The 27677-nt window shown below is 48.4% G+C and overlaps 10 protein-coding genes across 10 annotated transcripts; 3 read left to right on the top strand and 7 right to left on the bottom strand.

Annotated features, from left to right (window-relative positions):
* Positions 1–232: 232 nt before the first annotated feature.
* SERLADRAFT_463651 (uncharacterized protein) lies at positions 233–811 on the bottom strand (the record flags this gene model as incomplete). The annotated part of the gene is made up of 2 exons (XM_007316616.1): positions 233–358; positions 492–811. Coding segments are annotated over 2 exons (219 nt in total), but the record flags the coding sequence as incomplete, so codon positions are not given.
* Positions 812–991: 180 nt separating this feature from the next.
* On the bottom strand, positions 992–3729 carry SERLADRAFT_355322 (uncharacterized protein; the record flags this gene model as incomplete). Its single annotated transcript, XM_007316617.1, has 2 exons — positions 992–3182; positions 3268–3729. The coding sequence occupies 2 exons, from the start codon at positions 3606–3608 to the stop codon at positions 1097–1099; spliced, it is 2427 nt and encodes an 808-aa protein (XP_007316679.1).
* Positions 3730–5917: 2188 nt separating this feature from the next.
* Positions 5918–8876, top strand: SERLADRAFT_360751 (uncharacterized protein; the record flags this gene model as incomplete). Its single annotated transcript, XM_007316618.1, has 9 exons — positions 5918–6013; positions 6089–6213; positions 6424–6525; positions 6618–6822; positions 6888–6962; positions 7029–7188; positions 7260–7685; positions 7771–8141; positions 8221–8876. The coding sequence occupies 9 exons, from the start codon at positions 5918–5920 to the stop codon at positions 8467–8469; spliced, it is 1809 nt and encodes a 602-aa protein (XP_007316680.1).
* Positions 8877–9068: 192 nt separating this feature from the next.
* On the top strand, positions 9069–10492 carry SERLADRAFT_385263 (uncharacterized protein; the record flags this gene model as incomplete). The annotated part of the gene is made up of 3 exons (XM_007316619.1): positions 9069–9115; positions 9263–9597; positions 10456–10492. 2 exons carry the CDS (start codon positions 9298–9300, stop codon positions 10483–10485), a joined length of 330 nt encoding a protein of 109 aa, XP_007316681.1.
* A 525-nt stretch (positions 10493–11017) lies between these two features.
* On the bottom strand, positions 11018–12559 carry SERLADRAFT_414525 (uncharacterized protein; the record flags this gene model as incomplete). The annotated part of the gene is made up of 3 exons (XM_007316620.1): positions 11018–11633; positions 11690–12017; positions 12070–12559. The coding sequence occupies 3 exons, from the start codon at positions 12557–12559 to the stop codon at positions 11042–11044; spliced, it is 1410 nt and encodes a 469-aa protein (XP_007316682.1).
* Positions 12560–12845: 286 nt separating this feature from the next.
* Positions 12846–14277, top strand: SERLADRAFT_414526 (uncharacterized protein; the record flags this gene model as incomplete). Its single annotated transcript, XM_007316621.1, has 4 exons — positions 12846–13244; positions 13266–13327; positions 13553–14146; positions 14210–14277. The coding sequence occupies 4 exons, from the start codon at positions 12886–12888 to the stop codon at positions 14275–14277; spliced, it is 1083 nt and encodes a 360-aa protein (XP_007316683.1).
* A 4934-nt stretch (positions 14278–19211) lies between these two features.
* Positions 19212–21260, bottom strand: SERLADRAFT_447702 (uncharacterized protein; the record flags this gene model as incomplete). The annotated part of the gene is made up of 5 exons (XM_007316622.1): positions 19212–20006; positions 20067–20413; positions 20479–20650; positions 20713–20898; positions 20958–21260. 5 exons carry the CDS (start codon positions 21258–21260, stop codon positions 19494–19496), a joined length of 1521 nt encoding a protein of 506 aa, XP_007316684.1.
* Positions 21261–21679: 419 nt separating this feature from the next.
* On the bottom strand, positions 21680–22622 carry SERLADRAFT_463660 (uncharacterized protein; the record flags this gene model as incomplete). Its single annotated transcript, XM_007316623.1, has 1 exon — positions 21680–22622. One exon carries the CDS (start codon positions 22496–22498, stop codon positions 21797–21799), a length of 702 nt encoding a protein of 233 aa, XP_007316685.1.
* Positions 22623–23225: 603 nt separating this feature from the next.
* Positions 23226–24613, bottom strand: SERLADRAFT_463663 (uncharacterized protein; the record flags this gene model as incomplete). Its single annotated transcript, XM_007316624.1, has 1 exon — positions 23226–24613. One exon carries the CDS (start codon positions 23972–23974, stop codon positions 23723–23725), a length of 252 nt encoding a protein of 83 aa, XP_007316686.1.
* Positions 24614–25923: 1310 nt separating this feature from the next.
* SERLADRAFT_368081 (uncharacterized protein) lies at positions 25924–27619 on the bottom strand (the record flags this gene model as incomplete). Its single annotated transcript, XM_007316625.1, has 7 exons — positions 25924–25971; positions 26091–26202; positions 26266–26552; positions 26623–27193; positions 27262–27403; positions 27474–27552; positions 27617–27619. 7 exons carry the CDS (start codon positions 27617–27619, stop codon positions 25924–25926), a joined length of 1242 nt encoding a protein of 413 aa, XP_007316687.1.
* Between the last annotated feature and the right edge of the window lie 58 nt (positions 27620–27677).

Below are 27677 nucleotides of genomic sequence, written 5' to 3' on the forward strand. Positions count from 1 at the left end.
GTCTGCGAACGATGGTGACAAAGTCTTCGAAAGAGGACGAATATTTCGGATCGATGGAGTGTCGGACCTGACCCAGCGCCATCGCCGTCGTTATTTTGTGGATGAAAAAGCTGAGTGTCTGACTCACCTCGTCGTAGAGCTGGAGCGCAGTGCTGAGGGAGCCCCCAGTAGCACGGACGTCGGCGACTCTTACCTTGAAGAAGGGGCCAGGATATTTGGGCAGAAAGTAGTCTTCCCAAGACAAGGCAATCTGACGGACGTAACGTTGAATATCTGTTGGGACAGTTGCGATCTCGAGTACAGCCAAGCTCTCTTTGAGAGCCTGAGCATCTGCGGAGGACATTCCATTAGGCAAAGTCTTGATCGCATCGACGATGTATTGCGATATAGAGTGAGAAAACGTCAGCTCAGCGTTAACATCAGCGGTGAAATGCGGCCGCGCAACGAGAGCGCTAGCGCTGAGCCACTTTGAGTGAACTGAGAAGACTCACCACGAGCTGTGGTACGCCATTGTAGCTCCAGCGAGGGATTTGGACTGGAGCTAGCTGGGGGCAGTGATACGGAACCTGGAAATCCACATTCATCCTGGTGGGCTTGGGTTGCAGAATGCAAGGGGATGCGATGGCATTTGAGGTTCTGATACCAGACTGCTCTTTTTGCAACGGCGAATCGGCTTACATACTACGCTGTGGTGCTCTCAGTGGCGACGGCGGTCCGACATTGGCTGTCCCAACAAAAAGAAATGTATGTATCCTTGCACTGAGAATTGCATGCGATCTGCAATATAAAGCAGTCAGTTCAGCGTTAGTGGCAAAGATAGTGAGATGGTATTTATATGAGAGCAATTGCCCAAGAGATTGGTTTGTACGTATAGTCTAATCTTCTCCGGGCATCCTATCGACGATCTTTGATAAAGCCTCTTATAACCCATATGTGCTACATGTTCTCCCGGTCAGAATTCCAGCCGTTGACTACAACCGTTAACACGGGTGTTCCGCTCAAATCCAAATGAATACAAATCATTAGTACAATACATATCCGGTGCTCAACCGTCAACATTCCAGCTTTTAGATTTTTTCGCGGTAGCTTATGTTTTTCATGTTCCTTTGACTGCATTGATGAAAGCAACGACCTTCTCCATATCCTTGCCTTTCCCATCAGCAGTCTCAACCCCGCCGCTCACATCCACGGCCCATGGGTCCACCTTGAGTATAGCCTCCTTCACGTTCTCCGGAGTCAGGCCCCCAGCCAGCAGTATGGGCATGAAGGACTTGGGAACGTGAGAGCCGTCGCCGTTCACCTCTCCCTGACTCCCATTTACTTTTGGCTCATCTGCACTTGCAGCCGTCTCGGAGACGGCTGCCGCCACGGTGACCAACTCACCCGCCTTTACAACCCGTGCAGCAAGGTCCCAGTCCACCACCTTCCCGCTCCCACCACTCAGCCCATCGCTCGCCCGCTGCGAGTCAAGAAGCACAAACTCATGCAGACCGGGGCGCGTGATGTCCTCCAACCCAGACCCCTGCGGCCCGACGTGGAATGCGCGTATGACAGGGACGGGGATGTGTTTCGCCCATTCCAGCGGTTCGCTACCGTGCAGCTGCACCATGTCCAGCTGGGCGGAGGCCACTGCATCCAGAATGTCGGACAGGCTCTGGTTCTGGAACACCCCGACGAGGAGTGGCCGGCGAGGCTGATTGGCGAGACGATGGGCGTGGGTGGCGAACCAGGGCTCGTTGACGAGCTCGTCCCTCTGCGTGGCCGAGGCGGCTGATGAACGTGATCCGAGGGAATTGTGTATCGCGAGTGAGATTTCGCGCGCAATAGGAAGTGAGATGCGGCGTTTGCTGCTCGGGACGAACATGAGACCCAGGAGATCGGCGCCGGCGTCCGCAGCAGCGATAGCTTCCTCCTCCGTCCTTATGCCGCATATCTTCACCAGCGGTGCCTGTTTTTCCCTAGGTGATGGCAGAGGCCAGTCGAGAAGCTCGTGTATGAACGCTTTTGTGTCCGTGGCGCGCATTAACGCCTCGCCAACGAGAACGGCGGCGACGCCTTGCTCTGAGTATTGGCGCACGTCGCTGGGACTGGATATACCGCTCAGGGCACAGAGTATGACGTCTTTTTCGCGCACCATGTCGACGAGCCGACTCGTCGTGCCCATGTCAACTTGGAAATCGTGAAGATTGCGATTGTTCACTCCGATCACTTTTGCGCCCAGCTCGAGCGCGAGGGACATTTCGCGTGAGTTGTTGACTTCGACGAGGGGCTCCATGCCAAGCGAGAGCGAGTAGTCGTACAGGACGCGAAGCCTGTCGACGGGTATCATAGCGACGATGAGCAGAACAGTGTCCGCGCCATACAATCTGGCCTCTGCGATCTGATATTCGTCAAGGATGAAGTCTTTGCGGAGGATGGCGGGCCGGTTGGGGAGGTGGTCGATGGCTTGGCGGGCGAGACGCATGTCGAGAAGGCTGCCTTTGAACCAGGTGGGCTCGGTGAGCACGGAGATGACGGATGCGCCGGAGAGGGCGTAGGTGAGCGCTTGCTGCGCTGCGTTGGCATTGAGCGCGATGTTCCCCTTTGAAGGGCTTGCACGCTTGATTTCTGCCATCAACGCTGGCTTTTTGGCTTTGAGCCGGGCGACGAGAGGTGTGAGTGGGGGTGCGAGGTGCATGGAGAGAAGAATATCGAGATCGCCGGGTGTCGCGCCTGGAATCGACTTAGCGTGCTGCACATCTTTGATCCTTTGTGCATATATCTTTTCCAGTATCGTCGGCACCTTTGTTTTCGCCGCTGCCTCCTCAGCCTTGTTGCCCATGAGGATGTCGACGGGAAAGGGCGGGAGTGTCGTGTCGTGCACTCCAAAATCGGGGTTTTCACGCCAATATCCGCCTTTGAGGGCAAGGAAGTTGCGCATCAGATCGTCGCCTGCTTCGGAGAGGATGCTTTCGGGATGGTACTGCACAGCTTCGAGGGTGTAATCTCTGTGGCGGACGCCCATGATGACACCGCTCTCTTCGGTTGCTGAAGTGACCATGAGATGTTGGGGTAAGGTCTTTACGGATGCACTGAGGGAGTGGTAGCGCGTGGAGAGGAAGCCTTGTGGGAGGCCCTTGAGACAGCCTCGTCCGTCGTGTCGTATACGACTGAGCTTTCCATGCATGATTTCTCCCGCGTATCTGTTTCCATCACACCGCACCACCGCCCACAGCCAAAAATCCATCAGTTCTCAGAACACAGACCATACAAACGAGCCAAACTCACCCGATAGCACCTCCATACACATCGACGAGACACTCGAGGCCCATGCACACGCCCAGGACGGGCACTTTGCCTGTGAAGTAGCGGATAGCCTCGCGGGAGATGCCCGAGTCAGTCTGGGGGTGCCCTGGTCCTGGGGAGATGATGAGGGACTTGATCTGGAGCTGGTGAAGGGCGGTGGCGGGGATGGCGTCGTTGCGGATGACTGTGACGTTTGCGCCGAGGAGACATAAGGATTGGTAGAGATTCCAGGTGAATGAGTCAAAGTTATCGATCATGAGGACGTCTATGGGTTTGGACAGTGCGTCTGGGAGGACTATCGTGGGGGCTGCCATCGATGCCATTGTTGTCGCTGTTGGTACTGAAAACGATGATAATGTAGAGATTGGAAAGCAATGGATACGATGGTGGTGTAGAGAAACTTTATAGCAGTGAATGCACCGCTGGACTGCAGGCGAACTTGTTGGAATCAAGTCACTGTGCTAAAAAGCTGATGCATCCGAAACTGAGTCCGAACACTATCCGAACATAATTCATGATCGGATCGCGGCGTACGGCCAGTATTCGTCGCCTTATATGGAGAACAACACCGGCCATTAACCATCACGAACATACATACCTTTGTTATGTGGAGGGTATTGGAGACTCGTATGACGAGTTTCGCAAAGGGTGGTCTACATGGAAGTCAGAAGAAGAGAGATGCTAGAGACTTGCCATTGTGGCGTGCACTGGTATAGATTGCTCCCACCGATGAAACACTTTGTCCATCGCGATAGACGCTACAGGCAAAGGCACTGTAAACGGGTACTAACTAATACATGTTCTGCGTTGGTATGATCATCATTTTATAGTAACCGTAGACAGATAACACCTCATTCACATCAGTAGCTGACGCAGAAAAGGTGTCCCCTTAGCTATATACCAGGCGCTCCACTACAAAATGATGTGGGGCCAGCCCCTGGCTCGAGACATTTGCACCAAGGAAACACGTCTGACTGATCTGGTGAGCTCTGCATCAATTAACAAACGCGCGACGAACGCCAGTGTTGCACCATTGTCGCCTTCAATGACTTGGACAAACGTACATTGCAATAAGCAATATTATAACCGGCGGAGGCTGCTTGAGGATCAAATGCAGCGCAGCTAATTAACAGATATATAATGTAATTAACGTACGACAGCAATACCTCGGAGTACTGGTATTTACAGAGGTGACAGCTCGTAGTAGCAGTTTTTGATATCGTCCGGTCTTTTGATAAATGAAGGTTCCAGTTCAGTGTTTCCAAGTGTCTGCAGCGAAACGTGGGTTGAGCACACCCCTGAGCTGACATATTACAAATTGCACCATGGATACAGCAGACAAGCCCTAGCTGAACGTGTTCAGGAGACCGCGCACTCCTGTGTGTAAAAATATCAACCTTGAGCTCACTGACTTGAAGCTGTGATTAAGAAGGGGTGGAGAGGAGTAGTACGTAGTACCGCAGTCATCGTTCTTAAAAACACGTTCTGATGGGATGGCTGTACCACCCGTAGATAGCAGTTGACTTGACACCAGGTGACCTCTAAGTGATTCACCGTGTCTCTCGATATGGCTTCAGCTTTTCTGGGTTTCTGCTTGACGTCGCCGGTGAGCACGGCTAAAGTACAGGGGTGTGGTCTGCTTGGTACGACGGTATCCCACCAAGTTGCCTCGAGGCTAAGCAAGGTTTGGATAGCCTCGTGATGGTGGGGAATAGGAACACTTTTTAGTGCAAGACTGTGAGCTTGGGCGGCTTACCAGGAAGGACACGTATATTTTTCATGGAAAGTACGGGTCCGCAGTGTGTTCAAGAGGAAGGCGGGAAGTTCCAGAGAGACTAGTTCCATACACGGGCCGCCCGTGGCTGCATACCGGGACCCGTGTGGGGTTCGGCAAGCCTACGGTCACGACACAATCAATTTATTGATCAATAACTTGCCAGATTTCCCAAGAAAAACAGGGAGAAAATACGTCGACAGAGTTGTTCGCATTGTCCTGGTTGCCAACGATAATTTGTCTTCGACGCATTCTGCACGTTGTTTTCCTGGATAAAATGAGCGGTGACATGCGATGTACTGCCTGAAGAGATGTTGAGGGATACAGCCTCCATGTGAAAGGGTTGTGACGTGAGGCACTTCGATTTCGATTGATGATCACACTCGTGGGTAACATCCAGTGTGGATGGTGCTAGTACTGACGACAGGAGTTATACCGCAATATACTGGATATGCACTGGGAACACAGCAGAGACCATCTGGAGAGGATGCAAGGAAGGAATATATCGGGAAGGAGACCTTGTGGCCCGGCCGGAGAGAGCGGCGAGGTATGTCCTGATAAGGAGGTAGGGCGTGACTGTGTGACGGCAACGGGGTATCAGAGCCTTGTCTGACAGGTCTGGCCCTGGCCAGATAATATATATCGCTGCTGCAGTCGTCGTAAATCCCCCGACTGCGTCCATTTCGTGCTTCTTTGTCTTTCTTTCTATCCTTTTGTTTCCCTTCTTGTCTTTCCCTTTCGTTCTTTGGCTCCAAGAGGTTCTCTTTCGCATCCTCCGCCTGTCTTTGTATCTCGCCTTTTGTACTTTTTGCGTCCGGCACGCCATTACCATCCACACCAAACGTTATACGAACCACCATGGCCCTCTCTCTCAAAGCAGAACTCGAAATATGGGCGTCCGCACTCAAATCATACGATGCAGAGGACTTTGAGAATGCTCTCCAGCTCTTCTCCGTACGTACACACAACCCCATATCTTATATCGCTCCCATCTCACCTCACCCTAATTCATGATCGTACTTCTTGCAGGACATCGCAGACTCTTCTAAAATACTTACCAACATAGGCCTTATCTATGCTACCATAGGCGAACACGAAACCGCTGTACAACAGTTTAACGCAGCGACTGGCCTTGATCAATATCTCGCTGTTGCGTGAGTCCTACTCTCATATTTCACTTTAGACGCCCCCCTTCACGGTACCGCTATCCATCGTGCTTCCTATCGGACTCGTCATAGCCATGCCATGCTACCCTTCTCTCGGTTATGCTGGACATGACCTTTTGCCAGATTGTTTTATCCCTTGCAACCTCCCGAGATCTCTTGGAAACGCATTTACTCACGGTCCTATATTTTTGTGCACAGATATTTTCAATGCGGCGTTTCCAACTTCTTACTCGGTCGCTACGAACTTTCTCTAACAGACTTTGATGAGGCTTTACTTTACCTACGGGGCAATCAAGCAATGTACGTTGTTCCACCTCTCAAGCCGTGCTTGTCGGATGATATCGTCACACTCGGAGCTAATATTTGGATCTTGCCTTTTTCTTCCGATGCAGTAATTATGAACAAATCGGCCTCAAATTCAAACTATTCTCAGCGGAAGTGCTATTCAATAAGGGTCTTTCGCGTATTAATCTTGGCTTCATGCAAGAGGGGCTGGCAGACATGGAGGAGGCGAGACGGGAGAAGGCAACAGAGGAACATAACGTCATTGATGAAGCGATAAGGGACTTGGGGGAAGGCTATACGGTTTTTAGTATCGTGAGTGGACCTAGCATACCATCATGATCATGATCCGGTTTAATGCGTTCCCTTAATCGATACAGCCGGTCGGCGTCCTGTACCGCCCCTCTGAAAACAAACTCAAGAATTCAAAGGCAAAGGATTACATGGGCAAAGCTGTATGTCCCGCTTTTTCTAATTTCTAGTACCGTAGCTGTTGCAAGATATTGACTTGGTGTGGTTAGAAATTGGTCGCTGCAAGCGATGCGTCCGATGCGTTTACCACGTTTTCTGGAGTAACGCGATTGAAGCAGGGCGTCACCCCACAGAACACGTTCGTCGAATCGCGCCCTGACACCGATTCTTCGCCTGCTCTGAATCGCAGTGTCACTTTGCCTCCTCCTAGTAAGTCTCCCACCTGAAATATGCAAAACGACATCAAAGCCTTGTCTTGCTAACTGACCTTTCCATCACAGGAAGCGACCCCATCGACCCCCCGACGCGTCCCAACCTTGCACTCGAACGTTCGAAAACAACCATCAACATCGCGTCCGACGCGCGAGTACGCATCGCAGCTGGTGGTTCTAGGTCTCCTGTCTCCCCAAGCAGGCGGTCCAACTCTGTGTCGAACCCAGTCGTCGAAACACGCAACACTGGGCTGTCGAGAAATAACACATCGATCGCTAATTTGACTAGGAGCGCCACGTCCTCACCTCTGCGCCCTGCCGCTCCTTCTATCGCACCTTCGTCTGCCTCTACACCCACGGCTATGCCTTTAAGCCTAGTGGCAGGCATGTCTAGAGGGATGAGTGTCCGTAGAATTCCCCCTGCTGCCTCTGCCGTTACACCTCCCAAGTCTTCTGGTCTTCTCCTACCGGCTGGTCCCCCAGCTCAACAACAACGTGAGTAAAAAGCTTCGCTGATTTCGGCTTGTATACTAGATTGACTGACGACTTAAAAATTTTACTTATTATCATTATACAACAGAGGCGGGCCGTTTGACCGACTTTTATGACGACTACATCAGCTCGTACGGCGAAGACGCAAATTCTCGACCGTTGCCAGCGCCTCCTGCGGGTGGTACCACCGACCGCGTTACAGCGTGGGCTCAAGCCAACGCAAATGCGAACCCCAACACTGGCTATGGCCGCGCCCCTGCACCTGCACGCGCTCTGTCACGTAGCACCTCGAGCGCAGCACCTGGCTCCTACCAGGGCGGCAGTTTACGCAGGAAAGTGACGAGACGGCCGACACAGAGCCGCAGGCCTCCTGTTACATACGAGGAGGAAGAAGAAGAGGGCTATGTTAGCGGCGAGTATGAGGATACGCAGTTTGAGCTTACGAAGATCAAAGTGAAGGTGCGTCTTTTTTGCTTCCATTTTACCTAATTTAGTACGTCGTTGACGAACGTGGCTTTTTATTTTTACTTTTTATTAGTTGCATTACCAGGGCGACGTCCGTGGGATGACCTTCCCGCCTGATACCCCATTCGAAGAGTTTGTGGACCGTGTCACAAGCAAATTTGGGACGTCGTTGGAGGGACTTGGGATGAAATTCAAGGACGAAGACGGAGGGAAGATTACTCTACGAGACGACTCTGATTACGAGCTTGCGATCGAGACTGCGCGGGAGAACGCAAAGGGCAAGCCAGAGGGGAAGCTCGAAATCTGGTGTCTAGATGTCTAAATCTCTTGCCCGCCCGCTTATCTATCTATCTATCGTATGATTGTAGTTCTCTGGTTCTCATGGAATTTGCGGGGAGCTGCTCTTTTCTTTTCTTTAACGGGTCTTGTTCAATCATCGCTTGGGATTTTCTATCTATCCATTATTGTTGTTGTTGTTGTTGTTTCCAACTACCCTCCGCTGTTGCTCTTAGTTTGTGGATCCCATGTAGATTGTAATTCGTCATCGATGTTTTGTATATAGAGGATCGAGTGCATGTTTACAGTATAGATCTATGGCTCACCGTAGGTGTTGGCATGTTATTCTGCGATAAGGCTGCAGAACCTGGGTGGGATTGACTTTTGTTATCGCTACTATAGCTAGTCGTACATCCTTTAAATGCATAATATAGCTGTGGTTTTCTAGCGATTTTCTTTTGGATACAGTAATGTCAGAGCTAACAGATGCCTTGAACGTTTTCTGTGTTTACGGTGGTGAGACGATATTCCGGATTTGGCAATTCATGTTTAGTTGCATTTCCTTGGACCCACATCCACCATCCCGAGTCTGCCGTCGTCGCCTGGCCGGATAGCCTGAATCATGGGGCTCGCAGGCAGGAAAGAAAAGCAACGGATCCCAGCAGATCCAAGGAACCTATCATGGGCAGATAGTAAGCACTTCCCCTCCCTCATCTGACTCCATCCACCGCATATCTAACGAAAAAAAAAAAATCACTTCCCTCCCTTCCTCCCTCCCTAAAACCGCACCGACACCCCCAAACCAAAAAAAACAAACCAAAACGCACTTCACGAATCAGATGCTGCACGATTCGGCCAGGCCTACCTCTCCAAGATGGGATGGGATCCGTCCAAGGGCCTCGGGGCGTCTGGGGACGGGATGAAGTCGCATTTGAAGGTGACGCACAAGTTGGACATGCTGGGTATTGGGGCGGCGCATCAGAAAGACCCCCATGGGATTGCGTGGAAGCAGAATAAGGATTTTGAGAATTTGTTGAGGAGGTTGAATGAGAATGCGGGTAAGGAGGAAGAGGGGAAGGAGGGGAAGGGGGAAGTGTTGGAGGATGAGCGGGACGGGCAGGGTGAGGGTGGTAGTTCTAAAGTGGACGAGGAGGGGCAGGTCGACGAGGATAAAGCGGCAAGGAGGGAGAGGAAGAAAGAGAAGAAGAGGAAGAGGAAGGAGGCTGAAGACGGGGATGAGGCAGGTCGCAAGAAATCCAGGAAGAAGCAGAAAGGTGAAGACGAAGCACGCGTCACAGATTCCTCAAGCGCCTCGCAGCCGAATGCAGAATCCTCTGAGGATTTCGTAGTTGTGCAGACCCCTGTCGTCGTCGTCTCCGCCCCCGCTTCTCCCAAAATCAGAGCACGGCCCGCGGCGTAAGTGCAAGCTATCTTTGTTTGAATGGCTATTCTGCATCATGTGGCTAATATCACTGCATATTGTCCTTTACTAGTCATCGCGCCCGAATACAGGCATCAAAGCGTCTAGCATCAAAATCTGCAGCCGCTATATCTGAGATACTCGGTATAGCACCTACACCGTCTGCAGCCCCGAGTCCCTTGGGAACACTGACGCCCATCGGCGATGCTGAGCTTACCCTCGAGAAGCTGACGACATCGACCAAGAGTGTCGCGGATTATTTCAAGGAGAAGCTGGGCGCGAAGAGTGCCGGTGCGGGAACGAGCTCAGTCCAAGCTTTAAACGAACGGGAGGAGACGGGTGATTATGAGGCGCCCAGGGGTGGACTTGGACTTGGTGCATCGAGATTGAAAGCGAGCGGCTCAGACGAAGGGAGTGGGAGGCCGAAAGGTGGAATAGGGAGCTCGTCAGCTGTATTTGCACAGTTCTTTGCTGCTTCCACATTGACTACTACTGCCGTTTTGGAGACAGTATCCCCTATCACAGAGGAGGAGTCCTCAGAGTCGAAGGCGAATGATGAAGTTGTTGAAAAGGAGGGCAAAAAGCGGAAGAGAAAAGGAGAGGACGAGGAAGGTGGTAGTGAGAAAAGAGATAAGGAAGTGAAGAAGACAAAATCAAAGTATATGGGCACGGATGAGTCTGCAGAGGGTTCATCTTCTACGATACCCTTCCCCACTTCAGATGAAGTTATCTCTGCTGCCAAAAAGGACCGAAAGAAAGATAAGAAGAAGAAAGACAGGGAGACGAAGGAGGACGAAGTAGACTCGATCCCTACAGTGTCTCCCCCGATCGTAGACGACACGGAAGCCTTGTCTAAAGATGAGAAGAAGAAAAGGAAGAAGGAAAAGCGTGAAAAGGCAGAGAATGCTGACGCTCCCCCGCAATCTGCTATTCCCTTCCCAACTATAGATGAGGGGAAAGCGAAGAAGGAAAAGGCGGAAAGAAAAGCCAGGAAAAAAGCTCGGGAATCGTAGACATAGACCATGTCAACTAACATATATCCTTTATTCTGGTATAAGCTTTACAAAAATACTTGAGGGCCTTGCTGCGATATAACTCCTTTGACAAAAGATGATGCTGCCCAGGAAAAATATTAAGTATGGATACATAGGAAAATGATAGGTATAAAAAAAATCCTAGCAGTGTTCATAGGTCGTAATCATTCAGAGTAACTCGGTGCAGAATCCGTCTGTAAATACACTTTCACCCCGTCCTTCAGCTTACCAGGATCTATGCAGTGTATCTTGAGTGCATTGATCACCTCGGGTATAACATCCGTATCAACATCTTTGCCCCATAAAATGTCCAGGTGCTCGTAGCCCTCAAGCCGTTTTGCCACTGTGTGCTCTGGAAGTTCACGGAGCATCGTTTTAATGTCCACCAGACTATCCTGGTCACCGTATAGGAGCACGATAGGGGTAACGATGTTGCGAGTAGGGAACCGCGCGGGCCGATAAGAACTGACGGATGTGCGAACGACGGGGATAATATCGTCGTCGTACATCTGAAATGCGGAATTGCGCATGATTTGGAACCAATGCACTACGGATTTAACCGAGGCAAAGGAGTAGAGGTGGGCGTAAGCGGCGATCTTCTGGGTTGAGGTGATGTTGTGATTGTGCCAATCGAACAGGAAGCCCAGTGAGGTATCGATGACTTTAGCAAAGATAGGAGGGTATATGATAGACTGCCACATTGCAGCGGATGAGAGAATAGATTTCCGGCCAAAAAATAGGAACATTAACGTGGGTCTGTTGTTATGATACGGTCAGAAACACGATGAAGAGTACAGGGACCAGGCACTTACGAGGCTTTCATGAGCCCATCTACGATGGGTGCCGCCAAGCCCGCGGGACTCATAGCGGGTGCTAGGGCGATGAACACATTCACTTTCTCATTGAGCTGCGGGTGGATGCTGAGTGCGGCGAAGGCCTGTGCTGTGCCTTGACTGAAACCAACGTAGCTAAGGCTTTCGGCCTTTGTGGTATCCAGGATATAGGAAATAGAATCTGGAATATCATGCCATGCAAAGTCATCGATGCTGAAGTCCCAAAATTTGGTAGAGTTAGGGTTGTGATAGAGAGATTTTTTCGAGTATTTGTTTCCTCGGTTGTTTCCTAGCCAAACATCGAAGCCTAATTAAGGCAGTTAGAAAGCAGGGTAGAAGAGCCATGAAAGATAAAAGACGCTTGCCTTGTTCCACAAGGACAAAAGGTAACGAGCGTTCTGCTTCAGTCAGGCACACCCAAACTTCACTGTTCATGAGCAGTCCATGGTGAAGATAGACTACAGGCTTTCCGGTGCTCGTTCCCGGACTACTCTTCCTTTGTCCTTTCTTGGAAGGCAAACGGTGTAAACCTAGGAGGTATCCATCCTTCGTGAGAACAACATGCTCCTCGTGCGTGTAACTAAACAACTCGCACAACTCTCCAAAATCTTTAGCCTTCAGGATCTTATCGGAGATAGTATTTTCCCTGGACTTCGGCTTTGGTTTAGTCTCTTGTCCGTACTGATGGAACAGGAATCGAGAACGGTCGTAGAACCAGCGGATGATGGGTTTAGGCAAGACTATGATGATGAAACGCAACAAGGTTTCCAGGGCGAGAAAGGAGAATCCAACTATCAGCGCAATGTATTCGTGCACTGAGAGTCGCCCTAGAAGAGGAACAAAACCCATGCTCTAAAACAAAATGACCCTTCAGTTCAACGCTCCTGGTTGTTTGACTTGAAGTACGCACGAAGTTGTGTTTCTAGTGTGAAGTTATTCACAGAATAAGTAGGTAAGGGTAGGGTTGTGGTATTTTCGATGACAAGAGCATAAGACAAGAAACAAACTATGTCGATGGAGTATTGTGGGGAAATCACATGAACCAAAATTAAAATCATAAAGACCTTACAGACCATAAAGTAAGGTTAAGGTTAGCAGATGACCACTTCAACCAAGAAACCTGAAAACAGACACCGCGGCGCTGCAGCTGTAACTGATTCTCTTTCGTTCTTAGGATGCGTCTGTTAAAAAGGATCCTAGCCATCACTGCCTTTTCAGCCGCAGGCATAACCTTCGTACTTTTCTCGTTTCCTCTCTACCGCTTCTTCCATATCCTCTGGATGCTCACAAACATTGGACCTAGCTTTCACGGTTTGTCCGCGTCCGAGGCCCAAATGACATCATCCGTACATGAAGTCCTTGAATACGCTGTCTCCTCTCTGCTACGTCCTACTGGCTCTGCACGCGAGACTAGCATCAAACCACAAATCAACAGCACAATAGCAGAAATCGAGGCCCTTCAAAACATCTTTACATGTTACTTCAATCACATACCTACTCGAGCGCAAGGCCATACAAGACCTTCGTACGGACGGTATGGCGAATCTGTAAACAGGTGTAACACAAGCGTCCCTGTAACAAGCAACGTCAATCAGGGATCCATCACTAATCGTTTCTGTACGTCTTTCAGAGGTCGTAGGATCCTTATCGTCGGCGGGGATTTATCATATCGATTACATTCACTGCTGATGCATCACCAAGAAGAACACGAAAACCGCACATTCTCATGCCAAGGCCCGGTATTCTGCACACACCACCACCTCTGTCAACCACATGGAGTTCACGGGGTGGAAATTCACTCCGTTATTACACAGAACGCTCGCCGTACGAAATCCCCCACAGCTCAGGAACTTGCCATCACTGGCGCTGTTGGAATGCAATTTGTGCTCTCGCAGTCTCTCCTTCCTTTATCAGACGCATCTGCATGGCAATATAACTCACCTGTAATAGATCCATTAACGGACGTTCGGGTGCGAGATAACTACTGGCTGCGCCATGCTCGAAGTGCAGATGTCATCTTGCTCAATCGCGGGCCGCTCCCTGCTCCTGCGTCCACATACGCCTCTCATAGCGGAAATTGGTCGTATGCCAAGGATCTTCCGACTTACCTTGAAGCTATACGGCCCAACAGCTGGGAAGACCAACCATTTATCTACGATAACAAACATATGCAGACCAGGTTACTTGTGAATGCAGCTTTACACGTCACGCTCACCAGTTTCTTGCCTTCACTCGTGCAGACCCTGAATGCGCTTCACCACGATGTCAATCTACGACATAAACTTGTGATATGGCACGATAGTCACTTTATGCACCAATCTCATTCAGACAAAAAACCAAGGCTTCGTCGACATCATTTTTTAGGGGACTATTTGCTCTTTCGAGGACATTTACAGATAGCAGAAGATCCGTGGAAATTCTATCACAATGCGCAAGGTCAGTATTTTCCCGTATTCTGACGATTTTGTGCCTCGCTGAAAAGAGCTCGTTTGCTGATAGTTTATATGCAAAATTATGCTATACGGCGTTTGCTTCCCCACTTTGGCATCCAGTATCTCCCGCTCTGAGACGATTCAATACAATAAATGTTAAACAGATTGATGCATATGATGTCATTAGTTCATACTATGTGGAATGAATGTGCAAGACGTAGATAAAGAAAGGATTGTTAGGCTATGAGAAGACTAAAAGAGAGTATTTCTCAGTCTTATAATCAAGAGACTCAGATTGAAGGATAATATACCTAAAAGAGAGTATTTCTAATAGTGTAAAGTGAGTATGATGATATAAAGTAAACTGTAAAATAACCAGACATACCTCAGTCTTATAATCAAGAGACTGAGGTTTGTGTAAGGCAGAGTGCTACGAGTTTTTGGAATAAGTGTGGGAAAGTTTTGAGCTTATGTAATGTAGTGGAAAAGCGGTCAAGTAGAGATGAAAGAATGGTGTATGGAAATGAAGAAATAAAAGGATAAAATGATAGGATGTGAGTGTATCATAAACAGGATATGCCAACACACCCCCTCAAACCAAATCAACTCCCATTAATTTATTGAAGTGTTGTAATTTGGGTCGAGCCAGTGGCTTTGTGAGTGCGTCTGCAGGCATTTCATTTGTGGGACAAAATAGGATTTGAATCAAATTTTGTTCGACAGATTGTCTTATGAAATGATAGCGAATATCGATATGTTTGGTGCGAGAATGATAGATATTATTTTTGGTGAGCTCAATTGCACTACGATTGTCGCCATAAAGCGGAATTGGTCTAGTGAGTGGTTTGTTTGTGATTTCGGCCCAAATGTTTTTGAGCCAGATGGCTTCTTTGGCTGCGTGTGTGATAGCCACATATTCGGCCTCTGTGGTCGATAGTGTTACAATGGGCTGTGTCTTACTATTCCAGGAGACGGCTCCACCATTGATCCTAAAAACATATCCTGATATAGAACGTCTGTGGGAATGTGAGGCAAAGTCTGCGTCCGAAAATCCAACCAAGCCTTCGTCGGTTTGGCCTATGACCAATCGGAACTCTTTGGTGGCTTTCAGGTATCGTAGGACTCGTTTTGCTGCCTCCCAGTGTGTTCGACCAGGATTTTGTAGGAAACGAGAGAGTGAAGATATTGCAAATGCGATATCCGGTCGAGTGCCAGTAGCAAGGTACATGAGAGATCCTATTGTTTCTCTATAAGGTATGTTTTGCATCTCGATGACTTTGGCTTCGGCTGATGGTGATTGTGAGTCGTCAAAAAGTAGACCTGGCTCGACCGGAGTTGATACAGGTTTGCAGTCTTCGAGGTTGAACCTTTTTAGTATTGTTTCTATGTATGCCTGTTGACCTAGAGATACAGTGCGAGTTTTGCGGTCTCGTTGTATATGGATACCAAGTAGCCAGTTGACTTGGCCAAGGTCGGTGATCTCATATTCTCTCTTTATTCCTTCCTTGAATTCACTGATAGCCTTTGTAGTTTTACCTGCAATGAGCATGTCGTCAACTGACACTGCAACTACTAGGCTGTCGGTGCCACAATACTTGATGAAGAGAGCATGGTCATGTTGAGATTTTGAGAATCCGAGAGTGGTAAAAGTCTCAGTAAGCTTCGTATACCATTGTTTTCCCGACTGTTTGAGACCATAGAGACCCTTGTTTAGCTTGCATACAAGCCCTTGTTGTTCGGGTTTCAAGTAGTTTGGTGGAGGATGCATGTATATGTCTTCGTCAAGAGTTGCATTTAGGTATGCGCTCTTTATATCTAACTGGTGAGTTTCCCAGTCATTTGCTGCTGCATGTGCGAGAACCAGGCGGTTGGTGGTCATACGAGACACGGCTGAATAAGTCTCATTGTAGTCTATTCCATATATCTGGGTGCTGCCATTCGCTACTAAACGAATCTTGAATTTTAGGATTTCGTTGTTTGGTCCTCGTTTGATTCGAGGGACATAGTGGCAGCGTATTATATTGGCATGCGGCGGGGGTTTGACCAGGTCCCAGGTGCGCAAGTTCTCTATTTGCTTCAATTCTTCATCTATGGCATCTAACCAGTTTTTCTTGTTAGGTCCGTTTAGTGCCTCAGTTATGGTTGGATTGTCGCTAGCGGTTCGATTGTTTGCAGTCGTGGCTGCGCTCCAAGCGCCTAGGTAAGCGCTTTCGTTGTTTTCGTTGTTTTCGCCGTTTTCGCCGCTCAAGTCAGCTGACTCGTTGATTGCAGATGCGGCTGTGAAGCGGCCCTCATGCAAGGCCTTATAGAAGCCTGCTGGCTTCGGTTCTCCTCGTTTAGGCCGCTCAGCAAGACCTGGTCCAACTTCAAGAGGTTCTGGGAGGTTCATTACAGCTGGAGGAGGAGGCTGAAGGTCGTTTGGAGGCGGCTGGGCGACAGGATTGGGATGGATGGCGTTTGGTTGGATTGGATGAGGCTGGAGGTTGTTTAGAGGCGAGTATGAGCGAACGGCTACTGGTAAGTCGTCGACAGTTTCGTTTTCGTGAGTTGCTGATTCGATCGGTTCGTTTGTAGAGTTGACCGTCGGTTCTTCAAATATACGGCCATCGTCGTTTTCGGCAGTTTGGGATGGGGTAAGACGTTCTTGTGGATTAAAAATGATGTCGCGTTCAACACTTACGGTACGTCGTTCTGGCCAGTATATTCTGTGCCCCTTTGACTCATCATCAAATCCAATCCATTTACCAGCCTTTACGTGTGGGTCTAGTTTGCCTGCGTCAATAGTTTTGACATATGCTGTGCATCCAAATTCATGAATATTGGATAAATTCGGTATGTGGCCGTGGACTATTTCGTACGGTGTTTTGCCTTGTAGTGCCTTGGTAGGGGCTCGGTTTTTGATCCAGACGGCATGCCTAATAGCTTCGCTCCACAGGGATTTAGGCATATTTGCACCAAATAACATTGCACGAGCACATTCAATGAGTGTGCGGTTGAGGCGTTCTGACACGCCGTTCTGCTGGGGTGAGTCATGGGTTGTTAATTCCCTGACAGTGCCTTGTTTTTGCAGGTGCGCATCAAAATTGAGGCTTGTGTATTCGCCTCCGCGATCAGACCTCAGGATCTTTATTTTACTGTGATCCTTTTGCGTGTCGAGCCAGGCTTCAAAGTTATTATACATCTGTAGAACCTCATCTTTCTTTGCAAGTAAACGCACGTGAGTTTCTCGGCTAAAGTCGTCTGTGAAAGTTAACATGTATCGTTTTCCTTTCAAGTCTTGAACAATAGCCGGACCCCAGAGATCCGAATGGATTCTTTCCGCATAATGTTTAGCTCGAGTGTGGCTAGTTTTTGGGAAAGGTTTCCTGATGGCCTTTGCTTGTACACATGTCTCACAGAAAGATATGGCCTCGGAACTATCCAGGACAATTCCTTCAGCTAGATTTGAATCAACGAGGTGCTTGAGTGATTTATGGGCTATATGGCCCATTCGCCGGTGCAGATCGTTAATGGTGACTGTGCTGGCAAGGTATGCTCCTCTTTTGTAATTTTTACTGACGTTGGATATGTGATACAGGCCCTTTGTTTCTGGGATTTGAGCTATTGTTCGGCAGCCAGGTGGGGGCGAGCGTATCTCGCATATGCCTCCGCCTATGTGAACAGTGTATCCTGCCTTGTCCATGCGACTAGCAGATATGAGTGTCGAGGCCATTGTAGGGCAGTGTAGCGTGTCTTTTAATATGACACGAGAGCACTTGTTCCCATTTGGTAGATTAACAGTGACGTCGCCCTTGCCACGGGCGTACATGATATCGCCATTTGCTGCGTTGATAGGTATAGGATCGATTGGCGTATATGATTGGAATCTGTGGCGATCAGGACAGAAGTGGTCTGTCGCACCACAGTCAATGATGGCTTCATGATCACTTATGTGAGTTTCAGCTTTGTTTGCCGAAGCTGTAACCTGTGAACTGACAGCAAAGGCATATATCTCGTCGTTCTCATGTTTGGGAGCAATTGCAGCTATATTTGCAGTGGCTGCAGTATTTGTTCCCTGTGCCGTCTGAGGAGGATTTACTTGATTGTCCCTTGGATTAGCCTTGTTTTTAGGGCCGTGACCTTCTCGGCCTCCGCCAGGTGCAAAGCACCTTTCGATAGTGTGACCAACTTTGACGGGGCATTTAGGGTTGGTGCATTTGTACCGTTTGTTTCTTTCGGCCTTACGATCCTTCCAACCGGATTTGGCCATCATGGCTGTTTTGGACTTGGCTTGAGCAGAGATTGCTCGTGTGTCTGCTTCTTCAGTTACATGAGCAATTATATCCATTGCCGAAAGCTGATTTTTGGATATACGAGCGGCGGCTAGGATTGATGAGAGTAGTGGACGATAGGAATCTGGGAGGGAAGATAACATCATAGCAGAGAAGTCCTTCTCTTCGACTGTTGCTCCCATGCCTGCTAATTGCTCTCGGAGCTTTAGCATGTCTCCTATATGACTTCGGACATTTGTAGATTCAGTGCATTTCATATTTTGTAAACGGCGCCTGATGTCAATCTGCATCATCTCCGTTTTGCCTTCATGCATGTGGCAAATGGTAAGCCATATTGTAGCTGCCGAACTCTTGTCCTGGATTTGGATGAGAGTTTCATCGTGAACAGTAGAAAATAATTGCTGGATGACGAGACATTCTTTCTGAGTGTATTCATCAAGCTTGGTTTCATAGGTTTCTATGTCTTCTTCTTTAAGGGTAGTGCCGTCGGTTTTTGTAGCTATGCCATTAGAATCCCTAGTATATTCAAGAGGATCTGGCTTTCGTGCAGTTCCAGACAGGTGTCTGGTTAGACCTCGGGCACCAACAGCCACAGCTACATGAGACTTGTATGTAACCCAATTGGAGCCATCCTTGGCCAGTTTGGGTACAGAGAATGTCGAAGCTGTAGAAGACATATCAAGTGAGCTGGCAGGGCTCATAACCTGTTAGGCTATGAGAAGACTAAAAGAGAGTATTTCTCAGTCTTATAATCAAGAGACTCAGATTGAAGGATAATATACCTAAAAGAGAGTATTTCTAATAGTGTAAAGTGAGTATGATGATATAAAGTAAACTGTAAAATAACCAGACATACCTCAGTCTTATAATCAAGAGACTGAGGTTTGTGTAAGGCAGAGTGCTACGAGTTTTTGGAATAAGTGTGGGAAAGTTTTGAGCTTATGTAATGTAGTGGAAAAGCGGTCAAGTAGAGATGAAAGAATGGTGTATGGAAATGAAGAAATAAAAGGATAAAATGATAGGATGTGAGTGTATCATAAACAGGATATGCCAACAAGGATACTGTAATACTGTAGATGATTATATAGATGGGTGATGCACCTGTTTTCTGAATCTAACCCACGCGTCCACCTGCTCCTTATCGACCTCTAAACCATGTTCAGCCTTCAGATGGCGACGGAGGTCATATGCTCGAGTGAGTACGTGATCACAGCTTGGCATATTTTGGGAGTGGCTGCTAGAACTAGCAAGTGCGTTTGTGGACTCGGTCGATAATAGATCTTCCATGTTAGGATACGGACAGCGTAAGGCTTTTGCACTTGCCATCTGACTCTGTGCCCTGTATGCGTAAGATTTACCAGTGATAGAGTCGATGTCCATCAGCATGGTCCGAGGAGCTGGCTCGTCATCGTCACGATCTGTACTGTCTTCCGCCGACGATGACTGATCGTTTTTGTTGTTCGAGTGAAGTTTAGCCAAGTGTCGTTCGAGAAGGTGCTTGTAGCCAAACGCACTGTCACAATGTCTATGTGGACAAACATGATCTCGTCTGCCTAGATGGATAACATTGTGATGTGTTGTCAATGCCTTTTTCTGAACATTCATTGCATCAGTGCTTTTCCCTCCCATACGGGACGATAACTGATATCCTACCGATTTGAAATCCTTCTCGCAACCAAAGATATCACATTTCCAATCCCTGCCCAACTCACCACCCCTACGTCGTTTACGTGATCGAGTCGCACCATCTTCGTCCACCTCGTCTGCGTCGCCGTATTCTTCATCGAGAACGGCCTCGACTTCTCGTTGCTCGTGGAGCTTCTGGTGAGCGCGAAGCCCATGGTGGGAAGCGAATGTTCGGCCTATGCATGATGGATGAGGGCACGTCGGTGGGTGAGCGGTACGGACGTGGTGCTGGAGAGACGTCCAGGTCGGGTAGTAGACGGGGTCGCTATTCGCACGGGGCAAGCATGCAGCGTGAACACAAGTATAACGTTTATCTGCAGAAGAAAATATAAGATCGTCAGTAAGACAGCATTTCGAATAAAACAAAGGGCGAACGTACCATCATGTGTTTTGGAATGCGCACGCAACTTTTGGTCTGTTGAAAAGGATTTCGTGCAGCTTTCATTAGAACACTGGTAAGGCTTGGTCCCTGGAGGCGAATGGGCTTGGCAGATGTGAGCTCTTAGCTGATGGTGTTTGGAAAAGCTTTCTTCGCAAGATGGTTCAGTACACTGTACATAGTATGGCACCGTCAATACGCAAATGTATGTTTATAGGAGATTATTTTACATACTGCGTAAGGCCGAGTGCCTGTATGAGTGTCCTCGTGTACACGGAGGTGTTGAGATGTCCAAAATCGTTTCTGGCATGAAGCACATGCAAAAGGACGTGAAGATTGGGGGAGGTGACTCCTAGAATGTGCTTGCAAGTGCGTTTCACGAAGGTATGATTTGTTGCAGATAGTGCAGATGAATGGACGCTGGATGGTAAGTTAGAGGATGTTTAGAGAGGGAAACGAGAGTTAAGAGAAAGCCTTACTTCGCCCGTATGAGAGCGTCGATGCTCTACTAGCCGCGAAGACTTGGTATAGGACTTGGTGCAGCCTGAGAATGTACAGCGGTGGATCCCCTTGAATCCAGAAGAGGACTCAGGTTCGTCAGGTTCATCTGGAACTGGGGAGAAAGAGTCATCTTCTGCAGAGCTGCCTTGCGTATAAGCATCACTGCGTTCTGGGGCTGGAGATGTGCTTGAACTGAGTCGCAAGACTAGAGATGCTTTTCGTTTTCCGAGAACAGGTCGTGGTCGCAGTGAAATGGTGGATATTAAAGTTGCGGATGCCATTGGATTTTGATTTTGAGGATACAGTGTAAAGTGGGTTAAAATCAAGCGCTCAGTACCCAGTACCCAGTACAAGTAACTCAGTAGTAGTGGGACTTCAACGGTAAGAAATTGTGACTGGAACAAGGACTGGACTTGAACTTTTTGAAGCGCAGGTAGAACGCGTGTAATACTAACTTGAATGGTAAACGGCATTAGCCGAGGATTCGACCATGATCATGGGGTCCACCACTTTCATAATTCGTTATCTACCATGATTTTTTCCTGTCAAGGTACAGTCCAAAGACAAATCACTCAGCGGTGGAAGGAACAATACTTTTCTTCGAAATGGTATGCCTAAGGGAGACGGGGCGCAAAGTCAGGAAGTTTATACTTCAAAGGTAAGCCATTCCTGTCCCTTTTAGACATCGCTCGATTGTGCTGAACATGTAGACATTGAGATATAGAACTCTCAAGTTTTATGATCGTGAAACGTCTACGTTTGCGCAGAAGTAACCATACAACTAATCATACAAGCTTCTTTCATGTCTCCAGTGTCTTCAAGCTATACCGCCAACTCTCCTCTTCACCTCCTCGCAATCCACGAGACCGACACCGGCATTCTTCACCTCCTCCTCTTGCTTTCCTGCCAACTCTTGAGATACACATTTCGTCAGATCCCTCACATACCATGACTTGAACCCAAACTTGACCGCATCAATTGCAGTGAACTTGACACAGAAATCGCCGGCAACGCCAGTGACGAATACGTCTGTTACTCCATGCTGGGACAAAAGAGCAGGAAGAGTGGTAGGTACGAGGCCCCAAGGATCGACGAATGCTGAGTAACATTCCACATCCTCGTCCATTCCTTTATGGACCGTTGCATCAACTTTCACTGTATTCAACCCGCCTGCGTATTCGCTCCCAGGCGTCGTGGCAACACAATGAACAGGCCACAAAACCTGCTCCAAGCCCTTCAACTCCGCGAACCCAGCCTTGGGTACATGCACTGATGTTAATCGTTCAGGAGGAAAGATCGTGATCTTTTCCCCGACGCTCTTTCCGTGTGTAGCTGCAAATGAGATATGATTATGCGGGTGCCAATCTTTTGTTCCGACTTTGAGTGCAAACGGTAGTGAAAGAATGTCGTTGATGGGTTCGATGAGAGAGGGGGCATCGTTCACTGCGAGACTGCCTGTTACGAAGTCGACTTGCATGTCGACTATGATAAGTGCAGGGACAAAAGTGGTAGAGGCCATTTGTTCGTACGTGAAAAATGGAGGAGTATAGGGAGTGGGCTATTATTTTCAGTTTGGTCTTGGGACGGTATATATCACGATTTCACATTCCAGCTGTCAATGTTCTCGTATGGAAGCAAGCCGCAGAAGGACAAGTAGACGTTGCGTTATATGTTCATATCCGTTATCTCGCAGGCAGATAGGAGCTATAATAGATTGTCCACGTGAGACAGCCTTATATGGAGACCCCTAACTAGAAATGAAGGGACGATCTTAACTATCGAGCCATATGATCAGTCAGGTTAACCAAACCGCAAACGCAACATACTAGATGTCTCGAACATGGGAATAAAGTGAAAAATATTTCATGTCCATACTATCGACGAATCTTGGTCCTCAGGCTGAGCGGGTTAAACGTGTTTGAATTGTCAAAAGCATCACACATTCCATCAATGTGTACTGTCTGGGAACAATTGTTTATTGCTGATTTTTCGGCCGTTCGGACTTTGAGAGTGGACTCGAACACTGGACAAGCTAAGCCTAGGGCATAGATCCCAAACGGAAGAGGAGTGTCTGTTTTTTAAAAGCCCACGATGCTCTCTTGCATTTGTTCCCGCGTTAGGCGCTCGAGCGGCTTCATTGAATTCATGTCACGCCTCGACTTCCTTCCACTCCAAATTCTGGTTTTGTTGGGTAGGAGTTTTTCTTTTTTTGGGCCACTGATTGCTTTAATTGACCTGAAGGATGTGGGTTGTTGGTTTTCGTGAGGGGCTATTGCGTTCCGTGGTGGTTGCATGTGTGATACCACAATATCCAACATGGATTCAGATCCACAGTATTCAAAAATCGTTGGATGTAGCGATAGCGAAGCAACGGAGGCTGGCACCATGGATCGACTATAATTCCGTAGTGATATGCAAACCGTTTGCTTTCAACAGTCGTTGGTACCCCTAACGAAACACAAGAGTATGATGGTTATTCTCCTTCAAGCGCCTTTCGTATAGATGGCACCAGGCCATGAGAAGCGTGTTTCAATATCAATACAATGAGCGTTTATGTCAGGGTCTACCTGGCACTAGAATGCATGGTGGGCGGGGGATGGGCATTGTTGCAATGCTTCATCATCTAGATCTTCCGGACGAAAATGAAAACACAGGATCTTAGTATTGCGCGTCTAGCTGCGGTAAGAGATGTAAGGAAGGGCGGTTCCCTCCAAAAGCCATGTACCACCGTAAAAAGGCGCCATCAAAGTTCACGACAAGCATGTATAGCGCATGCAATTGTGAAAGAATGGAGACGGGAACTGGTTGTTGGTAGCATGTCTGAATTTGTTCTCGATAAAGTGAGCCATATAAAAGGTATTTGCAGCTGATACAACGGAGAGCCCACAAACACTGACTCTGAGTCTTTCCTTGTTATTCCGATACCTTGGAATCTTTCCATTATGCCACTTGAGAATGTTCCTTTCCGAGACGCCAAATTTTCCCTAGACACCATAGCTGTGGCTGGATTCTTTGGAGGTGAAGAAGTGATTGCCGCAATGCTGACTGTGCATCTTTATGAGGGGAGGAAGTGGCTAGGCTGGTACAACTCTCCGGGCAGTTATACTGTCGCAAAGCGGTATGGGCAGATGGCAAAATCAAGGTTATGGGATGGGCTTTTTCCAGGACCTAACCTAGATCCAGCTACGGTGTTCCAATTTGCAGGAGAAAAAGGTCCAAAATTTATAGCTGCCTTTTCCGGAACCGTCATGGACAAGACAAGCTATATAGCGCACTTGCTTGCCGAAGAATGTAAGGGCGCAGAGGATAGAGATATTAGAAAGATAGAGCTGGAAGATAAAACGAGGAGGACAACTCCGACGAAGGTGACTGTCATACATTTACCACCTGCTCAGGACTGGCAGGGTAATGTGAAGGACAAGAAATTGCCACTGAACCTGCTGGAAACGCACTCTGTGTGGCTTGCAATTTTCCCCATCTTTATCAGCTTGTGCAGCACTGCTGCATGTGGTCTGTTCGAGGATTGGTACTCCTTTTCCTTGATATTACTCGGGATCTTGTCAAGCGGGATCACTTGCCTGGTAATTGGATCAGGAAAGCTCAATCTAAACTACATTAACTCAGCCGAAGGGTCACCACCAGGAGACGGGATGATGAAGTATGACGGTAACGTGGTTATCTTGAAAGGAACGGAGCATTCCGTTGCCGCCATCACAAGGGGTGAATTCAGGCTGGAATTCACGGAGGAAAAGGCAACCGGGCGCTCTGAGCCCACATACAGGAATATTGGACGCTGTTCTGTCTTGCTAGTCGCCCAATTCTTGCTGCAACTTCTCCTCGTCCCACAAGGTACCCTTTTTGGACAAGCCATGTTTCTTGTTTCGCTCGCTTCTTCTTGGGCCTACAATGCCTATCTTTCATCAATCGACAAGACGATGACTCAAAGGGACATACTGAGGAAAATAGGCCAAAGGGTGCTGCCAATGGAAGAAAATATGAGAAGATACGAGCTTCCAACATGGACTTCGACAACGGTCTTTGTGCTCCTTGCACTGAAACCAAGTGATCCTCGCAAAATCTTGCAGGAGTTAATCCCCAATGACACAGAGGTGTGGAAAGTGTGGAAGGACGCGGTGGTGGCAAGGATGGCCAAGCAGCAGAATTACTCTGCCAGCGAGTCCGCTGAGGACTGGAGCTTTTCGGAGCCGGCACACAAATGGGCCTCCGACCCTGCATCCAAGGATATAAAGCTGCTTGAAACGCTTTTCGCTGATACTAAGGCCGCATTCGAGGGATATAGACGTTATTTTGACTGGGATGCTGGTTTGGACTTGGAGCAACCGCCACCTGAAACCCCAGAGACCCGGCCCCGTGACATGGAAAATTGTGACCGTGACACCTTTCGAACACCTTCAAGTTGGTTTCAAATCCGAGTCATTGCAAGCAGATGGTGAGTGAAAACTTACTTTGCGCACATGCATGCTGATACTATTTGGAACAGGCTCGGGAACACCAGTTTGAAGAGAGTGGGCTTGAAAGAAGGTTCGGAACAACTGGTTTAGTTGTAGATCTAGGTCTCGTCTTTTTTTTTGTGTTCTTTCCAGCCTGAGGTCCACATGGGTATCGTGGACCTTCGCTGAGTTCGATGCTCGATATCAGAATTGTCCGCGATACGATACTCTCCACTCAAGATCGCGAGTCCAAGCTCATGATTTATTAGAATGATAAAAGCATGCACATTTCAATACGATATTTATAGCTAGCATTGTACAACAGACAATTTACAAACTGCAGTAAAATACGAAATTCGAGGATATGAGAGTATGGGAGTGAGAGAGATAATGAGGAAATGAAGAAACATATGATCTAGAACGAATTCTCGAAGAAAAAGAACATAATATATAGTTCAGAAAAAGCGGGACGAATATTTTGACGCAAGGCGCGTCAGCCAAACCACGAGAGCGCAATGCAAAGAGGCACGCAAATGCCCCTCTCAAAAAAAATCAAGATATGGTCAAGATGACCCAGAATACTATGCAATAACGACACTATCGATGACTCCCCGAAGCCTCATGTGATGAATGCGATGAAGTAGGGGCTCCACCACTCACAATCTGTCCAGCGTCAGCCTGCTTCCCAAGTTCTTGCTGCCGCTGCCATATAAGTTCTGCCCAAAGTGGGTTCGGCGGGATACGTCCAACCAGCGCACGAAGTACGTCAAGCCTTCATAAAGAACCAGTAAGCATTTACCCAGCAGCAGAGAAAGGGCGGAAGAGAGACACTCACCACTTTGCCTTCTCCTCATCCGTATCCGCAAAAAATAATATTTCTTGATTGCCAGCAAATAACAACCTTATTGACCTTTCCACGCCATACAGCCCATCATAGTCATCCGCATAGGTATTTCGACCGTTCGTACGCGAAGCAGGACTCAAAACGTTATTTCGTGCTTCCTGGATATCTTCCACCGCGACGGCTTTCTTGAGATTGATTGTTGCCGTTGCACGCTTCGTCACATCATTGAAAGCCACTAGGTTCGCACCAATCACACGGAACTGTCGACGACGCCAAGTCTAAAGTGATAATGGACACGTTGATCTCGTTAGTAAAAAGGACCAGAGAAGCAAAGGAAAATAAACGCACGGTACAATCACCCCCATTCTGCGTCAACGTACCCTCAAAGTACGTCACCTTATGCCATCCCACATGCCTCAGGCCCCGATGACATTCCTCTAAACTCTGTGGCAGCTCATCAATCGGCACGCCAGGCAGCGGTGGGAGCCTGAACATCTGTAAAACAATCTCTCCAAGCTCCATTGTTGAAGTTCGTCCCTTACCCCCAGGGCTAGCTTCCTCGACACGCTGCCCAATTAGTGGATAGCTTATCTCGAATAGCCGTGTATCGCATCGCGCAGCAACGTCTTTGAACGATATGAAGGCGCGTGCAAGTGTCCCATCTTGCTTCAAGTATCGCGCAAGATTTTCTGGCATCTTCGGGGCGGGGGGAGGAGGGGGTGGAGCTCGTGAGGCGGATTTGGAAGGCTTTTTGGGCGACGAGGAAAGGAAGCTAAACATTCCGCCTTTTGGTGCTGGAGGGGGTGCTGCTACAGGGGGAGGAGGCGGGGGTGGGGCTATTGCTTTGAATTGTTGCACTATATGTGGGTCTCGCCGTATCTTAAGGGTGAGCGTAAACTCGAGCTTGCTGTGCTCAATACTAGAGAAAGTACCGCGTAGAATAATCAGTACACACGATATTACACATGACAAACAAGTCGAACTCACAGCTCAAACTCCTGGTCAATACGACATTCTCTTCCAAGCTTGCATTCGGGCGTCGTGACGAAATGAATACCATTATTGAGTGTGCATGTAATGGCCGTTTGTTCTCGCGGTAGCGGTACGTTCAGATTCTTCACGCCCAGCACTAGATTTGAGCCAACGTCAGTTATCAACGGGCTCAGACCGCAGCTCAGGTAAAATAAAACTCTACATACCCCGCACGAAGACTTTACCATGCGTCTTTCCTGGCTTCTCCTGTGACCTGTACTCCCTGATCTGCTTGGCATATTCATTCTATTACAACAAAAGGTTAGCCAAATCAATGCGCGCAGGATCAGAGTTATGAAAGTACACTCACCATGTCAGAAGGTCTCCGCACGGGCTTCCACGCCTTGCCCGCATTGACATCGCCAGCCATG

The sequence above is a fragment of the Serpula lacrymans genome (assembly GCF_000218685.1).
Source record: "Serpula lacrymans var. lacrymans S7.9 unplaced genomic scaffold SERLAscaffold_5, whole genome shotgun sequence".
NCBI classification, from domain to species: Eukaryota; Fungi; Basidiomycota; class Agaricomycetes; order Boletales; family Serpulaceae; genus Serpula; species Serpula lacrymans.